This window comes from Mesoplodon bidens, assembly GCF_964165515.1.
Source record: "Mesoplodon bidens genome assembly, chromosome: 2".
Lineage (NCBI taxonomy): Eukaryota > Metazoa > Chordata > Mammalia > Artiodactyla > Ziphiidae > Mesoplodon > Mesoplodon bidens.
In genome coordinates, this window is record NC_138177.1 from 70,769,964 (window position 1) to 70,793,509 (window position 23,546).

The 23,546-nt window shown below is 38.9% G+C and overlaps 1 protein-coding gene and 1 pseudogene across 2 annotated transcripts; one reads left to right on the top strand and one right to left on the bottom strand.

Annotated features, from left to right (window-relative positions):
* Positions 1-536: 536 nt before the first annotated feature.
* On the bottom strand, positions 537-1,442 carry LOC308613174 (olfactory receptor 10K1; the record flags this gene model as incomplete). The annotated part of the gene is made up of 1 exon (XM_081226218.1): positions 537-1,442. The coding sequence occupies one exon, from the start codon at positions 1,440-1,442 to the stop codon at positions 537-539; it is 906 nt and encodes a 301-aa protein (XP_081082344.1).
* Positions 1,443-20,592: 19,150 nt separating this feature from the next.
* On the top strand, positions 20,593-21,607 carry LOC308612498 (olfactory receptor 10T2-like; annotated as a pseudogene). The gene has a single exon. The product of its transcript is annotated as an olfactory receptor 10T2-like (transcript).
* The last annotated feature ends 1,939 nt before the right edge of the window (positions 21,608-23,546 follow it).

The window sequence follows — 23,546 nt, forward strand, 5'->3', positions numbered from 1 at the left end:
GAGGGCTTTCTCTAGTTGTGGCGAGCGGGGGCCACTCTTCGTCGCGGTGCGCGGGCCTCTCACTGTCACGGCCTCTCGTTGCGGAGCACAGGCTCCAGACGCGCAGCCTCAGTAGTGTGGCTCACGGGCCCAGTTGCTCTGCGGCATGTGGGATCTTCCCAGACCAGGGCTCGAACCCGTGTCCCCTGCATTGGCAGGCAGATTCTCAACCACTGCGCCACCAGGGAAGCCCCTGAATAATAAATTTTTACAGCAGTAAATGTGATGAAATTTAGTCTAGAAATGAGTAATCTTTTCACATGTCTACATAGCCTTCTTAGAGTATTACTCATGGCAGAAAGCCAGAATGTCTTATCATCTTTGAGCCCCATTCTCTTCATATGAAAAACATCTTTACATTACAGCATGTTCTACATTTAAATGAGAAAATATTTGAAAGCACACATTTTACTTGGCACATAAAAGGCATACAATTAACTGAACAGTTATTAACTGCCTCTTTAATTAACAGGGTACGAAGTCTGGACCATTGTTCTTCAAACGGCTGATTTGAATTCCTTATTCCTCAGACTGTAAACCATTGGATTGAACAATGGAGTGAGGATGGTATAAGACACAGATATTAGGATGTCTTGACTTGAAGAGTAATGGGATTTGGGCCTTAAGTAGATGAAAGAGGCACAACCATAATGAACAGTTACCACAATGAGATGGGAGGTACAAGTAGAGAAAGCTTTGTATATTCCAACAGAGGATGGGATTTTTAGAATGGCAGAGATGATACGGATATAGGAAACCAGGATAAGTAACAGTGGAATAATCAAGGCAAACACACCAAGCATGAATATGACCAACTGACTGAGGCGAGAGGGATGAGATGCCAGCTTGAGAACAGGAGAAATGTCACAGAAAAAGTGGTGTAGTTGGTTGGAGGAGTGGAATGGCAAGTGAAATACCAGGGAGGTGGTGACCAGTGAGACAGTGAAGCCACAGGCACAGGCAGCAGCCACAAGTCCCACACACACCCCATAACCCATGAGCACTGTGTACTGCAGAGGGTTACAGATGGCCACATAATGATCATAACCCATGACTGCCAGCAGGAAGGAGTGAGAGCAACCTAGAAAGAGGAAGGAAAACATCTGGATAGAACAGCCCAAGAAGGAGATGGTCTTCTTCTGGGCCAGCAGGTCAACCAGCATCTTGGGTACAAGGATGAAAGTGTAGCAAGTTTCAAAACAGGAGAGTACAGCAAGGAAGAAGTACATAGGTGTATGGAGGGCTCTGTCCAGGACAATGGTGGAAACGATGATGGCATTTGTGCCCAGGATGAACAGATAGATGAGCAGGAAGACAATGAAGAGCAGCCGCTGCAGCCCAGCCAGAGATGAGAAGCCAAGGAAGACAAACTCTCTCACCAAGGTCTCATTAACCCATTCCATGGTCACGTTATTAGGAGAGCCAGAGTCAGAGTCAGAGGCCAGGATCCAGGGAGGGAGAAATATACACGGGGAAGTCAGCACAAAGCCTACAGGTGACAGGCATTTCCAGATGTTTGGTGGAACTCTTTCATTTTCTCCAAAAATACCTGCCAAAATAAGAATTAAGGCTAAATATGGAACAAAACAACTGATGACCAATTAGAGGCCTTTTTTCCAAGACCAAGAACATGTTATCTCTCTAGCTAAGGATTAAGGAAGTATCAGGTTTTTCTCCCCTTGTATCTTACTTATGGATTATCGTGTTTTCCTTTGCTCACTACAAGCTTAAGGAAAACAGCTCTCCAAAAGTGAAAAATATGGTAAACTTCAGCTATCTGAACTTGATCAGAAAGTGGAATGAAAGAATGAGTAATGTTCAGACACAGCAGGTGAATTTCAGTTTATCCAACCACAAATGGGGAAGGAAAAGAAGAACTAGATTATCTCTGAGCAAAACTGTGAGGGGATTTGTGTTTATTGACAACTTATTATATGATAAGATATGTGGTTAGTATATCATATACCTTATGTCAAGTACTCATTGTAACAATTTTATGTCAATAGGCAAAACAGTATGAAAAAAAGAAAAAAAACTTTAGTTTTCAGACCAGTTAGAAACATTACTGGAAGTTCCACAAACTAGAGCACTGAGCCAAGGGTGGAACAGAAGATAACATTAGTTTAAAGAAAATGTTCTCCTTTTTTTAGAAAGAGAAGAATCATCATACTGTTAGAAAGAATCTCATTTACTTTGTGGTATTTAAAACACACTTCACTTTTCCTGTTCCGAGGTGCCTCAGAAAAATAGAGTTTTCCAAAAATGGCAAGACATTCCTTGTCACACAGAGTGACAGAGAATGTGACAATTGGGCAGTTTTCCAGGATTACATCTCCTGATCAAATCATAGGCTTTATATATTTTGCATATTGTTATGTCAATAAGATTCCTTTTGGATATTCTGCTACTAAACACAGTTTGAAAACTGCTAGAAAAAATTATTTCTAAAGTCGTTTTTAGGGTTTATATCAGACCATTTTTTTCATGGGTGTATTTCCCAACTGCCTAAGCCTAAGAAGTAAAGAAAATGTTCTTTGTATGCAAAATCATTTAACATTTATTGGTTGTATCCAGTATTCATTTGTACACTTTTCAGTATATTTAAACTTTTACATCATTATGTGTTGAGGAATTGTTTGCATCTGCTACCAGAATTTTGTTTTTGCATTTTTCATGGTAATAGCAAAACTTGGCTTTCTAGACCTTAAGTTAAGTGGTCGGAAATTTCTGAACCTCACTGTACCTATCCTTAGAATTTGAAGATAAGTTTTGTTCTCTCTTAATTCCTAGAAAGTGGTCATAAACTTAGTAGGTGTAACTATTTGAGGTTTATATTAGGATAGTCACACATGCTGTTTTTAAAGTTCTTCGACACAAGTAATAGGAATATTTTTCATTCTGTAACTCTAAAGGTATCTCTATTATATATAAATATAAAGAATGTAAATACCATATATATCCCTGTTATATACATACATTTGTATGTGTATACTTATATATATTGGTATAATATACATATATTTTCTATATGAAGAAAGGCAAACTAACAAGGCAGTTTCCCTGTATAATACCTCCACCTGGACAAAGGGACCTTGTCTCTTTCAAAACAGTGAGGGAAATCTAAATTTATGATCATTGCTTATCCTTCTCTTATTAGTTTCCCAAGATTTTTCTGGTTCTACTGTCATCTAATCCACACCTCATCCCCACTATATTCTCACTCCACTGAGTATGAATTATAGAGTAGACCACAGAAGCTAGAATTATCTGATGCTGTAGGAGCACCTGTTTCTCCCCAATACCAAAAACAAAAAACAAAAAAAGAAAACTGTTTAGATTATTTGTCACTCAAACCCATGAGAGCAGCTGATTTCAGTTAAGGGGATTTTTACATACACTTACTATAACCCCACAGTCTAAACGAGTTTTATGATTGATATATTTTCCCTTTTCGTGGTGTATGCAGACTCACTGGCACAGTATATCTGAGAGGGCAGCCCCCATCTGTTCAAGAAAACATCAAAGACCACCAGAGAATGTTATATCAGTACTAAGGATAGAAAGATATAAGTGCAGAAGAATAAAAAGATCTTCCAGCAAATACCCACAGTCTATAAAATTAAGGTAAAAAATCCCTCAGTTTGGAGTGAGAAGATCTATATTTCAGTTCTAGCTTTGTGTGACTTCGAGCAAGGTACTTAATTTGGATATTCAGGGGCCCGGAGGAAGATGGCGGAAGAGTAAGACGCGGAGATCACCTTCCTCCCAACAGATACATCAGAAATTCATCTACACGTGGAACAACTCCTACAGAACACCTACTGAACGCTGACAGAAGACCTCAGACCCCCCAAAAGGCAAGAAACTCCCCACATACCTGGGTAGGGCAAAAGAAAAAAAGAATAAACAGAGACAATAGGATAGGGACGGGACCTGCACCAGTGGGAGGGAGCCGTGAAGGAGGGAAGGTTTCTACACACTACAAGCCCCTTCGCGGGCGGAGACTGCAGGTGGCGGAGGGGGAAGCTTCGGAGTAGCAGAGGAGAGCACAGCAACAGGGGTGCGGAGGGCAAAGCGGAGAGATTCTGGCACAGAGGACCGGTGCCCTCAGGCACACACCAGCCCGAGAGGCTTGTCTGCTCGGCCGCCGGGGCGGGCGGGGCTGGGAGCTGAGGCTCGGGTATCGGCTTTCAGTCGGAGCGCAGGGAGAGGACTGGGGCTGGCGGCAGGAAGAGAGCCTGAAGGGGTTAGTGCACCACGGCTAGCCCGGAGGGAGTCCGGGGAAAGGGTCTGGAGCTGCCGAAGAGGCAAGAGACTTTTTTCCCTTTTGTTTCCTGGTGCGCGAGGAGAGGGCATTAAGAGGGCTGCTTGGGGAAGCGCCGGAGACAGGCGCGAGCCATGGGTAAGGCGCGGACCTCGGAGACGGGCGTGGGACGCTGGGGCTGCTGCTGCCGCCACCGGCACCGCCGCCGCCACGGCCGCCGCCGCCGCCGCCACCGCGGGGCCTGTGTGCGAGCGCGGGTCACTGTCCGCCTCGCCTTCCGGGGGGCCTGTGCACCCCGCCACTGCCGGGGTCCCAGAACCCGGGGACGGCTTTCCCGGGAAAGCGCACGGAGTGCCACGGGCTCCTGAAACGTCACGCCAGCCTCTGCCGCCGCAGGCCCGCACCATACTGCATGCCCCTCCCTCCCCTCTGCCTGAGTGAGCCAGAGCCACCGAATCAGCGGCTCCTTTAAACCCGTCCTGACTGAGCGAAGAACGGACGCCCTCCGGCGACCTACGTGCAGAGGCGGGGCCAGGTCCAAGGCTGAGACCCGAGAGCTGTGAGAGCAGAGACAGGGAATTCTCTCTGTGCAGCCTCGGAGGCAGCGGATTAAAGCTCCACGGTCCATTTGATGTGCCCTGCGTCTGTGGAGTACATGGATGGACAGCGAATCATCCCAAATTGAGGAAGTGGACTTTGAGGACAAGATTTAAGACTTTCCCCCCTTTTCCTCTTTTTACAACGAATTATCCCAAATTAAGGAGGTGGACTTAGAGAGCAAGATTTCAGACTTCTCGCCCTTTTCCTCTTTTTACAATGAATTATCCCAAATTGAGGAGGTGGACTTGGAGAGCAAGATTTTTGATTTTTCCCCCTGCTCTCTTTTTGTGAATGTGTATGTGTAATCTTCTGTGTAAGATTCTCTCTGTATAGCTTTGCTTCCACCATATGTCCCAGGGTTCTAATGGTCCGTTTTTTTTTTCAATAATTACTTTTTAATTTTAATAACGGTACTATATTTCATACTTTATTCTATTTTACTTTACCTGCTCTTTCTTTTTTTCCTACCTTCCCTTCCTCCCTCCCTCCCTCCGCTCCTCCTTTCCTTCTTTCTTTTTCTTTCCTCCCTCCCTCCCTCCCATCCTTCTTCTTCCACTTTCTTTTTCTTTCCTTCCTCCCTCCCTCCCTCCTGTCTTTCTTTCTTTCCTTCCTCCTTCCCTCCCTCCCTTCTTCCATTCACTCTTCCTTTTGCTTTCATTCCTCCCTCCCTCCCTCCTTTCTTTCCTTCTCTCTTTCCATCCTTCCTCCCTCCCTCCCTCCTTTCTTTCTTTCTTCCTTCCTTTCTTCCTTTCTTCCCTTCTTCCTTTCTTTCCCTCTCTCTTTCTTTCTTCTACTAATTCTTTCTTAATGCTTTTACTCCCTGTTATTCTGAGCCGGGTGGATGAAAGGCTCTTGGTGCTGCAGCCAGGAGTCAGTGCTGTGCCTCTGAAGTGGGAGAGCCAACTTCAGGACACGGGTCCACAAGAGACCTCCCACCTCCACATAATATCAAGCAGCGAAAATCTCCCAGAGATCTCCATCTCAACACCAGCACCCAGCTTCACTCAACTACCAGCAAGCTACAGTGCTGGTCACCCTATGCCAAGCAACTAGCAAGGCAGGAACACAACCCCACCCATTAGCAGAGAGCCTACCTAAAAACATAATAAGGCCACAGGCACCCCAAAACACACCACCAGACGTGGACCTGTCCACCAGAAAGACAAGATCGAGCCTCAACCACCAGACACAGGCATTAGTCCCCCCACCAGGAAGCCTACACAACCAACTGAAACAACCTTAGCCACTGGGGAGAGACACCAAAAACAACGGGAACTACGAATCTGCAGCCTGCAAAAAGGAGACCCCAAACACAGTAACATAAGCAAAATGAGAAGACAGAAAAACACACAGCAGGTGAAGGAGCAAGATAAAAACCTATCACACCTAACAAATGAAGAGGCAATAGGCAGTCTACCTGAAAGATAATTCAGAATAATGATAGTAAAGCTGATCCAAGATTCTATTTCCCAGATCCAAAATCTTGGAAATGGAATAGACAAAATGCAAGAAACAGTTAACAAGGACCTAGAAGAACTAAAGATGAATCAAGCATCGATTAAAAACACAATACATGAAATAAAAAATACTCTAGATGGGATCAATAGCAGAATAACTGAGGCAGAAGAACGGATAAGTGAGGTGGAAGATAAAATAGTGGAAATAACTGCTGCAGAGCAAAATAAAGAAAAAAGAATGAAAAGAACAGAGGACAGTCTCAGAGACCTCTGGGACAACATTAAAAGCACCAATATTCGAATTATAGGGGTTCCAGAAGAAGAAGAGAAAAAGAAAGGGACTGAGAAAATATTTGAAGAGATTATATTTGAAAACTTCCCTAATATGGGAAAGGAAATAGTTAATCAAGTCCAGGAGGCACAGAGAGTCCCATACAGAATAAATCCAAGGAGAAATACGCCAAGACACATATTAATCAAACTGTCAAAAATTAAACACAAAGAAATCATATTAAAAGCAGCAAGGCAAAAACAACAAATAACACACAAGGGAATCCCCATCAGGATAACAGCTGATCTCTCAGCAGAAACTCTACAAGCCAGAAGGGAGTGGCAGGACATAATTAAAGTGATGGAGGAGAAAAACCTGCAACCAAGATTACTCTACCCAGCAAGGATCTCATTCAGATTTGATGGAGAAATTAAAACGTTTACAGACAAGCAAAAGCTGAGAGAGTTCAGCACCACCAAACCAGCTTTACAACAAATGCTAAAGGAACTTCTCTAGGCAAGAAACACAACAGAAGGAAAAGACCTACAATAACGAACCCAAAACAATTAAGAAAATGGGAACAGGAACATACATATCGATAATTACCTTAAATGTAAATGGACTAAATGCTCCCACCAAAAGATACAGATTGGCTGAATGGATACAAAAACAAGACCCATATATATGCTGTCTACAAGAGACCCACTTCAGACCTAGAGACACATACAGATTGAAAGTAAGGGGATGGAAAAAGATATTCCATGCAAATGGAAACCAAAAGAAAGCTGGAGTAGCAATTCTCATATCAGACAAAATAGACTTTAAAATAAAGACTACTAGAAGAGACAAAGAAGGACACTACCTAATGATCAAGGGATCGATTCAAGAAGAAGATATAACAATTATAAATATTTATGCACCAAACATAGGAGCACCTCAATACATAAGGCAAATACTAACAGCCATAAAAGGAGAAATCGACAGTAACACAATCATAGTAGGGGACTTTAACACCCCACTTTCACCAATGGACAGATCATCCAAAATGAAAATAAATAAGGAAACACAAGCTTTAAATGATACATTAAACAAGATGGACTTAATTGATATTTATAGGACATTCCATCCAAAAACAACAGAATACACATTTTTCTCAAGTGCTCATGGAACATTCTCCAGGATAGATCATATCTTGGGTCACAAATCAAGCCTTGGTAAATTTAAGAAAATTGAAATTGTATCAAGTACCTTTTCCGACCACAATGCTATGAGACTAGATATCAATTACAGGAAAAGAGCTGTAAAAAACACAAACACATAGAGGCTAAACAATACACTACTTAATAACGAAGTGATCACTGAAGAAATCAAAGAGGAAATTTAAAAATACCTAGAAACAAATGACAATGGAGACACGACGACCCAAAACCTAAGGGATGCAGCAAAAGCAGTTCTAAGAGGGAAGTTTATAGCAATACAATCCCACCTTAAGAAACAGGAAACATCTCGAATAAACAACCTAAACTTGCACCTAAAGCAATTAGAGAAAGAAGAACAAAAACATCCCAAAGTTAGCAGAAGGAAAGAAATCATAAAAATCAGATCAGAAAAAAATGAAAAAGAAATGAAGGAAACGATAGCAAAGATCAATAAAACTAAAAGCTGGTTCTTTGAGAAGATAAACAAAATTGATAAACCATTAGCCAGACTCATCAAGAAAAAAAGGGAGAAGACTCAAATCAATAGAATTAGAAATGAAAAAGGAGAAGTAACAACTGACACTGCAGAAATACAAAAGATCATGAGAGATTACTATAAGCAACTCTATGCCAATAAAATGGACAACCTGGAAGAAATGGACAAATTCTTAGAAATGCACAACCTGCCAAGACTGAATCAGGAAAAAATAGAAAATATGAACAGACCAATCACAAGCACTGAAATTGAAACTGTGATAAAAAACCTTCCAACAAACAAAAGCCCAGGACCAGATCGCTTCACAGGCGAATTCTATCAAGCATTTAGAGAAGAGCTAACACCTATCCTTCTGAAACTCTTCCAAAATATAGCAGAGGGAGGAACACTCCCAAACTCATTCTACGAGGCCACCATCACCTTGATACCAAAACGAGACAAGGATGTCACAAAGAAAGAAAACTACAGGCCAATATCACTGATGAACATAGATGCAAAAATCCTCAACAAAATACTAGCAAACAGAATCCAACAGCACATTAAAAGGATCATACACCATGATCAAGTGGGGTTTATTCCAGGAATGCAAGGATTCTTCAATATACGCAAATCAATCAACGTGATACACCATATTAACAAATTGAAGGAGAAAAACCATATGATCATCTCAATAGATGCAGAGAAAGCTTTCGACAAAATTCAACACCCATTTATGATAAAAACCCTGCAGAAAGTAGGCATAGAGGGAACTTTCCTCAACATAATAAAGGCCATATATGACACACCCACAGCCAGCATCGTCCTCAATGGTGAAAAACTGAAACCATTTCCACTAAGATCAGGAACAAGACAAGGTTGCCCACTCTCACCACTCTTATTCAACCTAGTTTTGGAAGTTTTAGCCACAGCAATCAGAGAAGAAAAGGAAATAAAAGGAATCCAAATTGGAAAAGAAGAAGTAAAGCTGTCACTGTTTGCAGATGACATGATACTATACATAGAGAATCCTAAAGATGCTACCAGAAAACTACTAGAGCTAATCAATGAATTTGGTAAAGTTGCAGGATACAAAATTAATGCACAGAAATCTCTGGCATTCCTATATACAAATGATGAAAAATCTGAAAGAGAAATCAAGGAAACACTCCCATTTACCATTGCAACAAAAAGAATAAAATATCTAGGAATAAACCTCCCTAAGGAGACAAAGACCTGTATGCAGAAAATTATAAGACCCTGATGAAAGAAATTAAAGATGACACAAATAGATGGAGAGATGTACCATGTTCTTGGATTGGAAGAATCAACATTGTGAAAATGACTCTACTACCCAAAGCAATCTACAGATTCAATGCAATCCCTATCAAACTACCACTGGCATTATTCACAGAACTAGAACAAAAAATTTCACAATTTGTATGGAAACACAAAAGACCCCGAATAGCCAAAGCAATCTTGAGAACGAAAAACGGAGCTGGAGGAATCAGGCTCCCTGACTTCAGACTATACTACAAAGCTACAGTAATCAAGACAGTATGGTACTGGCACAAAAACAGAAAGATAGATCAATGGAACAGGATAGAAAACCCAGAGTTAAACCCACGGACATATGGTCACCTTATCTTTGATAAAGGAGGCAGGAATGTACAGTGGAGAAAGGACAGTCTCTTCAATAAGTGGTGCTGGGAAAACTGGATAGGGACATGTAAAAGTATGAGATTAGATCACTCCCTAACACCATACACAAAAATAAGCTCAAAATGGATTAAAGACCTAAATGTAAGGCCAGACACTATCAAACTCTTAGAGGAAAACACAAGCAGAACACTCTATGACATAAATCACAGCAAGGTCCTTTTTGACCCACCTCCTAGAGAAATGGAAATAAAGACAAAAATAAACACATGGGACCTAATGAGACTTAAAAGCTTTTGCACAGCAAAGGAAACCATAAACAAGACCAAAAGACAACCCTCAGAATGGGAGAAAATATTTGCAAATGAAGCAACTGACAAAGGATTAATCTCCAAAATTTATAAGCAGCTCATGCAGCTCAATAACAAAAAAACAAACAACCCAATCCAAAAATGGGCAGAAGACCTAAATAGACATTTCTCCACAGAAGATATACAGACTGCCAACAAACACATGAAAGGATGCTCAACATCTTTACTCATTAGAGAAATGCAAATCAAAACTACAATGAGATATCATCTCACACCAGTCAGAATGGCCATCATCAAAAAATCTAGAAACAATAAATGCTGGAGAGGGTGTGGAAAAAAGGGAACCCTCTTGCACTGCTGGTGGGAATGTGAATTGGTACAGCCACTATGGAGAACGGTATGGAGGTTCCTTAAAAAACTACAAATAGAACTACCATATGACCCAGCAATCCCACTACTGGGCATATACCCTGAGAAAACCATAATTCAAAAAGAGACATGTACCAAAATGTTCATAGCAGCCCTATTTACAATAGCCCGGAGATGGAAACAACCTAAGTGTCCATCATCGGATGAATGGATAAAGAAGATGTGGCACATATATACAATGGAATATTACTCAGCCATAAAAAGAAATGAAATTGAGCTATTTGTAATGAGGTGAATAGACCTAGAGTCTGTCATACAGAGTGAAGTAAGTCAGAAAGAGAAAGACAAATACTGTATGCTAACACATATATATGGAATTTAAGAAAAAAAATGTCATGAAGAACATAGGGGTAAGACAGGAATAAAGACACAGACCTACTAGAGAATGGACTTGAGGATATGGGGAGGGGGAAGGGTAAGCCGTGACAAAGTGAAAGAGCAGCATGGACATATATACACTACCAAACGTAAGGTAGATAGCTAGTGGGAAGCAGCCGCATAGTACAGGGAGATCAGCTCGGTGCTTTGTGACCGCCTGGAGGGGTGGGATAGGGAGGGTGGGAGGGAGACGCAAAAGGGAGGGGATATGGAAACATATGTATATGTATAACTGATTAAATTTGTTATAAAGCAAAAAATTTAAAAATAAATAAATAAATAAATAAAACACTTAAAAAAAAAAAAAAAAGCAGCAAGGGAAAAACAACAAATAACACACAAGGGAAGCCCCATCAGGTTAACAGCTGATCTCTCAGCAGAAACTCTGCAAGCCAGAAGGGAGTGGCAGGACATAATTAAAGTGATGAAGGAGAAAAACCTGCAACCAAGACTACTCTACCCAGCAAGGATCTCATTCAGATGTGATGGAGAAATGAAAACCTTTACAGACAAGCAAAAGCTGAGAGAGTTCAGCACCACCAAACCAGCTTTACAACAAATGCTAAAGGAACTTCTCTAGGCAAGAAACACAACAGAAGGAAAAGACCTACAATAACGAACCAAAAACAATTAAGGAAATGGGAATAGGAACATACATATCGATAATTACCTTAAATGTAAATGGACTAAATGCTCCCACCAAAAGCACAGATTGGCTGAATGGATACAAAAACAAGACCCATATATATGCTGTCTACAAGAGACCCACTGCAGACCTAGAGACACATACAGATTGAAAGTAAGGGGATGGAAAAAGATATTCCATACAAATGGAAATCAAAAGAAAGCTGGAGTTGCAATTCTTATATCAGACAAAATAGACTTTAAAATAAAGACTATTAGAAGAGACAAAGAAGGACACTACATAATGATAAAGGCATCGATCCAAGAAGAAGATATAACAATTGTTAATATTTATACACCCAACATAGGAGCACCACAATACATAAGGCAAATACTAACAGCCATAAAAGGAGAAATCGACAGTAACACAATCATAGTAGGGGACTTTAACACCCCCCTTTCACCAATGGACAGATCATCCAAAATGAAAATAAATAAGGAAACACAAGCTTTAAATGATACATTAAACAAGATGGACTGAGTTGATATTTATAGGACATTCCATCCAAAAACAAGAAAATACACATTTTTCTCAAGTGCTCATGGAACATTCTCCAGGATAGATCATATCTTGGGTCACAAATCAAGCCTTGATAAATTTAAGAAAATTGAAATTGTATCAAGTATCTTTTCCGACCACAATGCTATGAGACTAGACATCAATTACAGGAAAAGATCTGTAAAAAATACAAACACATGGAGGCTAAACAATACACTACTCAATAACGACGTGATCACTGAAGAAATCAAAGAGGAAATTTAAAAATACCTAGAAACAAATGACAATGGAGACACGACGACCCAAAACCTATGGGACGCAGCAAAAGCAGTTCTAAGGGGGAAGTTTATAGCAATACAATCCCACCTTAAGAAACAGGAAACATTTCTAGTAAACAACCTGACCCTGCACCTAAAGTAATGAGAGAAAGAAGAACAAAAAACCCCCAAAGTTAGCAGAAGGAAAGAAATCATAAAAATCAGATCAGAAATAAATGAAAAATAAATGAAGGAAACGATAGCAAAGATCAACCAGACTACAAACTGGTTCTTTGAGAAGATAAACAAAATTGACAAACCATTAGCCAGACTCATCAAGAAAAGAAGGGAGAAGACTCAAATCAATAGAATTACAAATGAAAAAGGAGAAGTAACAACTGACACTACGGAAATACAAAAGATCATGAGAGATTACTATAAGCAACACTATGCCAATAAAATGGACAACCTGGAAGAAATGGACAAATTCTTAGAAATGCACAACCTGCCAAGACTGACTCAGGAAGAAATAGAAAATATGAATAGACCAATCACAAGCACTGAAATTGAAACTGTGATTAAAAATCTTCCAACAAACAAAAGCCCAGGACCAGAAGGCTTCACAGGCGAATTCTATCAAACATTTAGAGAAGAGCTAACACAAATCCTTCTCAAACTCTTCCAAACAATATCAGAGGAAGGAACACTCCCAAACTCATTCTACGAGGCCACCATCACCTTGATACCAAAACCAGGCAAGGATGTCACAAAGAAAGAAAACTACAGGCCAACATCACTGATGAACATAGATGCAAAAATCCTCAACAAAATACTAGCAAACAGAATCCAACAGCACATTAAAAGGATCATACACCATGATCAAGTGGGGTTTATTCCAGGAATGCAAGGATTCTTCAATATATGCAAATCAACCAATGTGATACACCATATTAACAAGTTGAAGGAGAAAAACCATATGATCATCTCAATAGATGCAGAGAAAGTTTTTGACAAAATTCAACACCCATTTATGATAAAAACCCTGCAGAAAGTAGGCATAGAGGGAACTTTCCTCAACATAATAAAGGCCATATATGACAAACCCACGGCCAACATTGTCCTCAATGGTGAAAAACTGAAACCATTTCCATTCAGCTCAGGAACAAGACAAGGCTGCCCACTCTCACCACTCTTATTCAACCTAGTTTTGGAAGTTATAGCCACAGCAATCAGAGAAGAAAAGGAAATAAAAGGCATCCAAATTGGAAAAGAAGAAGTTAAGCTGTCACTGTTTGCAGATGACATGATACTATATATAGAGAATCCTAAAGATGCTACCGAAAAACTACTAGAGCTAATCAATGAATTTGGTAAAGTAGCAGGATACAAAATTAATGCACAGAAATCTCTGGCATTCCTGTACACTAATGATGAAAAATCTGAAAATGAAATCAAGAAAACACTCCCATTTACCATTGCAACAAAAAGAATAAAATATCTAAGAATAAACCTACCTAAGGAGACAAAAGACCTGTATGCAGAAAATTCTAAGACACTGATGAAAAGAAATTAAAGATGATACAAATAGATGGAGAGATATACCATGCTCCTGGATTGGAAGAATCAATATTGTGAAAATGACTCTACTACCCAAAGCAATCTACAGATTCAATGCAATCCCTATCAAACTACCACTGGCATTTTTCACAGGACTAGAACAAAAAATTTCACAATCTGTTTGGAAAAACAAAAGACCCCGAATAGCCAAAGCAATCTTGAGAACGAAAAACGGAGCTGGAGGAATCAGGCTCCCTGACTTCAGACTATACTACAAAGCTACAGTAATTAAGACAGTGTGGTACTGGCATAAAAACAGAAAGATAGATCAATGGGTCAGGATAGAAAGCCCAGAGATAAACCCACGCACATATGGCCAACTTATCTTTGATAAAGGAGGCAGGAATGTACAGTGGAGAAAGGACAGCCTCTTCAATAAGTGGTGCTGGGAAAACTGGACAGGGACATGTAAAAGTATGAGATTAGATCATTCCCTAACACCATACACAAAAATAAGCTCAAAATGGATTAAAGACCTAAATGTAAGGCCAGAAACTATCAATCCCTTAGAGGAAAACATAGGCAGAACACTCTATGACATAAATCACAGAAAGATCCTTTTGGACCCACCTCCTAGAGAAATGGAAATAAAAACAAAGATAAACAAATGGGACCTAATGAAACTTCAAAGCTTTTGCACAGCAAAGGAAACCATAAACAAGACCAAGAGACAACCCTCAGAATGGGAGAAAATATTTGCAAATGAAGCAACTGACAAAGGATTAATCTCCAAAATTTATAAACAGCTCATGCAGCTCAATAGCAAAAAAACAAACAACCCAATCCAAAAATGGGCAGAAGACTTAAATAGGCATTTCTCCAAAGAAGATATACAGACTGCCAACAAACACATGAAAGAATGCTCAACATCATTAATCATTAGAGAAATGCAAATTAAAAGTATAGTGAGATATCATCTCACACCAGTCAGAATGGCCATCATCAAGAAACCTAGAAACAATAAATGCTGGAGAGGGTGTGGAGAAAAGGGAACACTCTTGCACTGCTGGTGGGAATGTGAATTGGTACAGCACTATGGAGAACAGTAGGGAGGTTCATTAAAAAAACTAAAAATCGAACTGCCATATGACCCAGCAATCCCACTACTAGGTATATACCCTGAGAAAACCATAATTCAAAAAGAGACATGTACCAAAATGTTCATTGCAGCTCTATTCACAACAGCCCGGAGCTGGAAACAACCTAAGTGTCCATCATTGGATGAATGGATAAAGAAGATGTGGCACATATATACAATGGAATATTACTCAGCCATAAAAAGAAACGAAAGTGAGTTATTTGTAATGAGGTGTATAGACATAGAGTCTGTCATACAGAGTGAAGTAAGTCAGAAAGAGAAAGACAAATACTGTATGCTAACACATATATATGGAATTTTAAAAAAAATGTCATGAAGAACCTAGGGGTAAAACGGGAATAAAGACACAGACCTACTTGAGAATGGACTTGAGGATATGGGGAGGGGGAAGAGTAAGCTGTGACAAAGCGAATGAGAGGCATGGACATATATACACTACCAAACGTAAGGTAGATAGATGGTGGGAAGCAGCTGCAGAGCACAGGTTGATCAGCTCGGTGCTTTGTTACCGCCTGGAGGTGTGGGATGGGGAGGGTGGGAGGGAGGGAGATGCATGAGGGAAGAGATGTGGGAACAGATGTATATGTATGACTGATTCACTTTGTTATAAAGCAGAAACTAATAAAAAAAATTTTTTAAATTGGATATTCAGTCTTTTTATTTTTAAAGTTAAAGTCGGTATGGCAATAACTGTAATAAACTGTTGGAAAGTACTTAAACAGATGTTCCTTGAATAACATGTTGCAGAAGTTTTGACTTAGGGTAAAAGTTGAATACTAATCCTTAAGATACTTTTCAACTCAGAGACTCCAAAATTCTCTAGTTAGATGACCCTTAAATTTCCTTTATGATATTCTAGAACCAAGCAATGGAATTCATGTTATGATCCTTGGAGATGACACTTCTGCACCTTATTTTTCTAACTTCTTTGATGCTCCAAAAATTTTTATATAATTTAAGCTTAAATAGTGACTCAATAATTGAGGGTACTGGGTACCTCAGAAAGGGGGCAAATCTACAAATTTTTTTCTCATGCAAAATTTGGAAGTGTTCAAATACTTATCTTAGGGGAAAAAATCAGTCAATTAACTGAGAGAAATTATGTACTCAGCCTCAGATATAAAAGAAGTGAAATTTTTGTATTCTTAGATACACATGAAAATCCTGAATTACCTTATTAAAATGGAGCTTAAGTATTAGATTATAAAAATATGCATCCATGAGTACACAGCAGATAGAGAAGAGAGGATTTAGTTAAGTATGTGTTTCACTTAGTCCGTGAGGCAACCAGTTCAAAAAAAGAAAAAAAGAAAAGAAAATCTAGCTGGCATCAAAAATGACCCAATCTGATCATTAAGAAAAATTCAGAGAACTATATGGAGCATGCCAAATCACTTTTAGTACCTGGAGTTAAAAGCAGCCTATGATTCTCCTTCTTAACCTTGCCACTTGCCAGAATTGCAATGGGGGGCCAATGTTCACAAGCACTAGCCCGCACTCAGGTCTAGACCCCACAAAACCCCAGACTAGAGCAACATTCCCACTGTTTAGCAAGTACCTACATTGCTCTCCTCCTTTCAATTCAGACAGCAACATTCAGGGTCTGGGATCCCTTGACAAGTAGATTCTAAGCCAAAGAGCAGAACCTGAAGAAATATCAGCAAAAGAGAGTGAATCTGCCTTGAGACAGAAGCTCTCCTCTGCATCCTCCTCTATCCATCAGGTCTCTCAACTTCTCCAGCCAAAGTCATTATTTTTAGAAATTCTGGTGACCAACATGGGGTGTGGTTATTAGAAGTATATACTGATCGTTGGACTCCTGAGGCTTGATCAACTGCACTGGAGACATTGCCCTGGGGTTAATTAGAAGTCAAGGTTATTTTGGAAAATAATGTCACAAGTTTCTCAAAGGTAGCCTTAGTTGAGGTACCTGAGGAGTAGGAGCCATAAGCATAATTAGCCCATGTCTTCACTGGAAGTTGAGCCCATATGTTATGGATTCTGAAGGAAAAATCACCACAATTAAGACTGTAATGCAGAGGCCAAGTGGAAATTTTTCATTGAATTTTAAGTCAGGAAACTGGTATATTTGTCCAGTGATTCTCAAATTTAGTGTTTATGAGTCAAAAGAGGGCTTAATTGCAAATTTATCTTCTCAGGTTTTTGTCCATAGAAATCTTAATTAGAACCATTGGGGTGTTCTGCCAAAACCTAAATTTTTAACAAGTGTCTTAAACCTATTTGAACATTATCATTAACTTTCTTTTTATCTTAATTTTTTTACTAGAATAACTATATACATAAAGTTGTCAATATCATCCAAGCTAATCCAAAAGCAATATAATTCCATTCCAAACCCCAGCATGAATTGTGAAGGCAACCTGACAATACAAATTTCTAAAGTTTATATGGAATACTAAGACATTTTTGAAAAAGGAAAAGTGACATAGAGGCTCACTCTTCCCAGTAGTAAGATGCCTTAGTGATAAAGAGAGCTTGCTACTGGAACAGGAAGAGTTAAATATTACAAAAGAGACAGAAAGGAGAGCTCAGAAATTGATCTATGTATATTTGGAAACTTGGTCTTTAATAGAAATTACCTCATAAGTCAGTAAGGAAACTGTATTTAGAAAATAATAATGGGAAACCTGGGTCCTTCTATGTACACATCACTCATTATGAGGTGTCATATAGAAAATTAAATGGCTTACTGAAGGCTCAGATAGAGCACCACCTGTGTGACAACACATGATGAAACCCCACATGTCTACTCAAGGCAGTGTATACTCTGAACTAACAAACAATGTATTGTGCCTATTCTCCAATAACGAGAATATGTAAGTCTGGGAATCAATGTAAGGGGAGACGGAAATGATTGTTTTCATTATTACCTCTAATGACTTCATAAGGATGAGCTTCATAGTTTAGAGGTGTTACTTTCCAAAGGAGTGTTGTTTCTATCAGGAAACACAAAAACAGAAATTGAGACTTGCCTTTGGTTACTTCAGTCTACTTTGTTCTATTGTACAAATACTCTACAGACAGAAAGGGGCTTTTACACTAGGTAGGGTAATTGATCCTACTTTTTTTATGATTGCTACACATTTGATTTTATTTTTCTGAAAATGTTTTGCTTAATATAAAAATATAAACTTAAATTATAGATCTGTAAGTTATAGATAGACCATAAATGCATAGATTCAGTTCTGGGCTCTAGTCTGTTCTGTTGGTCTATGTGTTTTATTTTGTCAGAGGCATACCATTTTGATTATTGTAGCTTCGTAATATATGTTGAAATCAAAAACAAGCTTTGTGACTGCCTGGAGGGGTGGGATAGGGATGGCGGGAGGGAGACGCAAAAGGGAGGGGATATGGGAACATATGTATATGTATAACTGATTAAATTTGTTAAATAAAAAAAATGTGCAGCCTCAAGCTTTGCTCTTCTTCTTCAAGATTGTTTTGGCTATTCAGTGTCCTTTGTGGTTCTATATTAATTTCAAGACGTTTGTTCTATTTCTGTAAAGAATGCTTATAGGATTTGGATAGGGATTGCATTAGTTTGTAGACCACTTTGAGTAGTATAGACATTTTAACAATATTAATTCTTTCAGCCCATGAACACTGATTCTTTTTCCATTTATCTGTTTCTTTACTAATTTCCTTTCTCAATATTTTATAGTTTTCAGTGTACAAGTTTTTCACCTCTTTGGCTAAGTTAATTCCTAAATATTTTATTCTTTCTGTTGCCATTGTGAATGAGATTGTTTTCTTAATTTTCTTTTTGGATAATTCATTGTTTGTGTAATGAAAAATGGCTGATTTTTATGTTGATTTTGTATCTGCTACTTTACTAAATTTGTTTACTACTTCTAATTCTGATTGAATTGTTAGCATTTTCTACATATATGATTGTACCATCTGCAAATAGAAATAATTTAACTCTTCTCATTCTGATTTGGATGCTTTTTATTTCTTTTTCTTGTCTAATTGTTCTGACTAGGACTTCTAGTACTATGCTGATTAGGAGTGATGAGAGTGGGAACCCTCCCTACTGTATCCAGTTTTAGAGAAATACTTTCAATTTTCTCCTACCGATTATGATTTAGCTGTTGGCTTTTCATGTATAAACTTTACTGTGTTAAGGTAAGTTCTTTAGAGAGAGTTTTAATCATTACTGGATGTTGAATTTTGTCAAACACTTTGTCTACATCTATAGATTTTATCATGCATTTTATTTTATTTTATTAATGTGGTATAGTACATTGATTGGTTTGTATATCTTCAACCATCCTTGCATCCAAAGAATAATATGTAATAAATTTAACATTCTCTTATATTTATCAATAATTTCCTAATATTTTGTTGAGGATTTTTGCATCTATGTTCATCAGGGATGTTGGCCTGCAGTTTGTTTGTTTTGTCTTAATATGGCCTTGGTATAAGGGTGATGTTAGCCTCACAATTTGAGTTTGGAAGTGTTCTTTCTTTTTTGATTTTTCGGAAGAGTTTAATAAGGATTGGTATTAATTCTTTGCATGTTTGGTAGAATTCACCCATGAAACCATCTGGTCCTGGACTTTTCTTTGTTGGGAGATTTTTGATTACTGATAAATCTCTTTATCTGTTAATTGTCTGTTTAAGCTTTCTATTTCTTCTTGATACAGTTTTGATAGATTAATATTTCTAGAAATTTGTTCATTTCTTCTAAATTATCCAATTTATAGGTGCACAATTGTTGATAATATTCATTTATGTCCCTTTTTAAATTCTGAGGCATACATCATAATATCTTCTCTCTCATTTTTTATTTCAGTCTTCTCTTTCATTCTACTTAGTTTAGCTAAGACTTTGTCAATTTTGTTTATTTTTTCAAAAAAACAGCTTTTAGTTTTATTGATATTTTATGTTCTTTTTCTAGTTTATATTTGATTGATTTCTTCTCTAATTCATCATTTTACTCCTTCTGTTAAGTTTAGGTGAACTCATGTCAATTAAGCAAATGGTTTAAATTTTTTAAGCTTCAGTTTCTTCTTCCATAAAATGGCAGGATTGGATGAGATGAGCTTGAAATCACTTACTGATTTAATGAACTTTATATGACTTTTCTGTGCAAATAAGAATACAAAGAATGAAAACAACTTACAAAAATAAATTTCTTCAGATATCATTGAATTAGGATATTACTTACATCACTACTCATCATGCCTCCTGTTTTCCCCTCATTCCATGATCAATGTGTTTAACACATTACTCATTTTTTCATACCAGTATTATTAGCTTTGTACAGAAACATATTTGTGGTTTCCATGGCAGCATTCCACTTTTGTCAAATTCTTTCTGTTCTGAATGTTAGGATGTCTGAGTCAGAACACCAGTGCCTACTAGAGAGACAGAACCAGAATATGATCACTGAGTCCAACATTATAGGATTCTCAAAGCTGGCATATCTGCAAGTCTTTCTCTTCTTTATTTTCCTCCTGGACTACCTGACCATTCTGATGGCCAATTCAACCATCATGACTGTCATTCATCTGAATTGGGCTTTGCACATCTCTATGTACTTCTTTCTCTTTGGCCTCTCCTGCTTTGAAATCTGCTATACATTTGTCATTGTACCAAAATGCTGAACAAGGGCTTTCCACAAGTCTGACTATTTGTTTCTCTGGGTATGTTTCCCAGCTCTATTTCTCTGTGGGCTTGGCTTGAACCAACTGTTTCCTAATTGCTGTGATGAGCTATGATTACTATGTTGCCATCTGCAACCCTTTCAACTATACACTCATTGTCAGCTGAGCCACCTGCATGCAGTTGGTTTTAGCCTCAGGCTTCTGTGGTTTCCTGGTCTCTGTGGTTGCCAACGTCCTGGTTTTTAGTGTACCCTTCACTGCCTCCAACTGAATCAACCACTTTTTCTGTGATATTTCCCCTGTCATAAAACTGGGCTGCACAGACACCAACCAGAAGGAGATGGTTATCTTCTTCCTCAACATTCTGGTATTGCTGGTTCCCTTAGTGTTGATCTTCATCTCCTATATCTTCATTGTTTCCACCATCCTCAAGATCTCCTCAGTGGAGGGACAGCATAAGGCCTTTGCTGCCTGTGTCTCCCAAATCACTGTGGTTATTTTCCACTATGGCTTTACTTCCTTTATGTACTTGAGGCCCACATCCCTTTTCTCCTCCTATAAGGAACAGCTTGTGGCAGTGACCTATACAGTGATCACCCCACTATTCAACCCCCTAATCTGCACACTGAGGAATAAAGAAGTGAAGACGGCTCTGAGAATGGTTCTCAGTAGATATTTATTTCCCAAAACTATAGGAGTGAGTCAATATGTCAGGGAGGTTATATTCAGTAAAGTGTCCTAGATAAAACTTCAATTCTATAAACAAATTGATTTTTTAATTAAAAAATAGAAGTAAAGCCTTCAAGTCACCTTAATCTTTTTTTATTGGAAAGTCCTTCTGACTGGAGTGGCCAAGACAGTGGATTAGGGAGACTGAGCTCAACTCCTCCCACAGACACACCAAAATCACAACTATTTACAGACCAACTATTGATGAGAAAGACTGGAAGGCTAGCAGAAAAGATCTTCTACAACTAAAGGTATAAAGAAGGACCCACAACAAGAGGAATAGGAGGGGCAGAGATGGGGTATAGTAACAACCCATAACCCTGAGTGGGCAATCCACAAACAGAGGATAATTGCAATTTTTATGGAGAATCTCTGCACCTGGAAGATGACACCCAAGAAGGTTTGGCTTTGAAAACCAGAAGGGCTTACTTTTGGGAGAGCCAGAGGGCTGTACAAAGCGGAGATTTCACTCTTAAAGAGCACACACAAAATCTCACACACTCCAGGACCCATTGAGGAGGCAGTAATTTGAAATGACCCTGGGTCAAACCCACCTGCTGATCTTGGAGAGTCTCCTGGAGAGGCAGGAGGCAGCTAGTGCTTAACCTGGGGACATAGTAACTAGCAGAAGCCATTTGTGGGAGCTCACTCTACCATGAGGACACTCATGCTGGCAAGTGATATTTTAGAATCCTCCCTCTAGCTTATCAGCACCAGGACTTGGTCACCCACAAGACTGTACTGTGAAGTCACAGGTCAATCAGTTAACCAGGAAGGGACACAGGCCCATGCACTAACATGCTGGGTCCTAAGGGACCCTGTCCTGACCACCAGAGGGCCCAGGACCCAATCTCACCTACCAGTGAGTCTGACATCAACTTAAGGATGCCCAGGACCCTCAAACAGAGACCCTGGAACACAGATCCTCCCACCAGTGGGCCATCACTAACCCCAGGATCAGCCTCACCCACCTGTAAGGGGCACCAGCTCTGGTTCCCAGGCCCTGCAGCCAGAGACATCATGTTTACAATTATATCAAAAAGAATAAAATACCCAGGAATAAATCTAACTAAGGGAGTAAAAGACTTGTACTCAGCAATCTATAAGACAATGTTGAAAGAAATTGAAGATCACACAAATAGATAGAAAGTTATACATACTCTTGAGTTGGAAGACTTAATATTGTTAAAATGGCCATACTTCCCCACACAATCTACGGATTAATGCAATCCCTATCAATGGCATTTTTCACAGAACCAATGGCATTTTTCACAGAACTAGAACAAATAATTGTACAAATTTTAAGGAAACACAAAAGACCCTGAAGAGCCAAAACAATCTTGAGGAAGGAGAACAAAACAGAATGTATCACACTTCCTGATTTCAAACTATACTACAAAGCTGCTGTAGTCAAAACATTATGACATTGGAACAGAAACAGACTCATAGATCAATGGAACATAATAGAGGCCCCAGAAATGAACACATATTTATATGGGCAATTAATCTACGACAAATGAGGTAAGAATATGTAGTGGGGAAAAGACAGCCTCTTCAATAAATAGTGTTAGAAACACTGGACTGCTACATGCAAAATAATCAAATGACTACTTTCTCACACTGTACACAAAAATAAACTCAAAATGGAACAAAGTCTTAGATGTATGACCTGAAACCATGAAACTTCTAGAAGAAATTATAGGCATTACTCTCTTTGGCATTGGTCTATTAATATTTTTTGGACATGTCTCATCAAGCAAAGGGCAACAAAAGTGATTATAAACAAATGGAACTACATCAAACTAAAAAGTTTTGCACAGCAAAAAAAAAAAAAAAACAACAACAAGAAAAACAAGTTATCAACAAAATGGAAAGAGCATCTATGAAATGGGAGAAGATATGTGGAAATGATATATCCAACAAGGGGTTAGTATCTAAAATAAAAAAAGAAC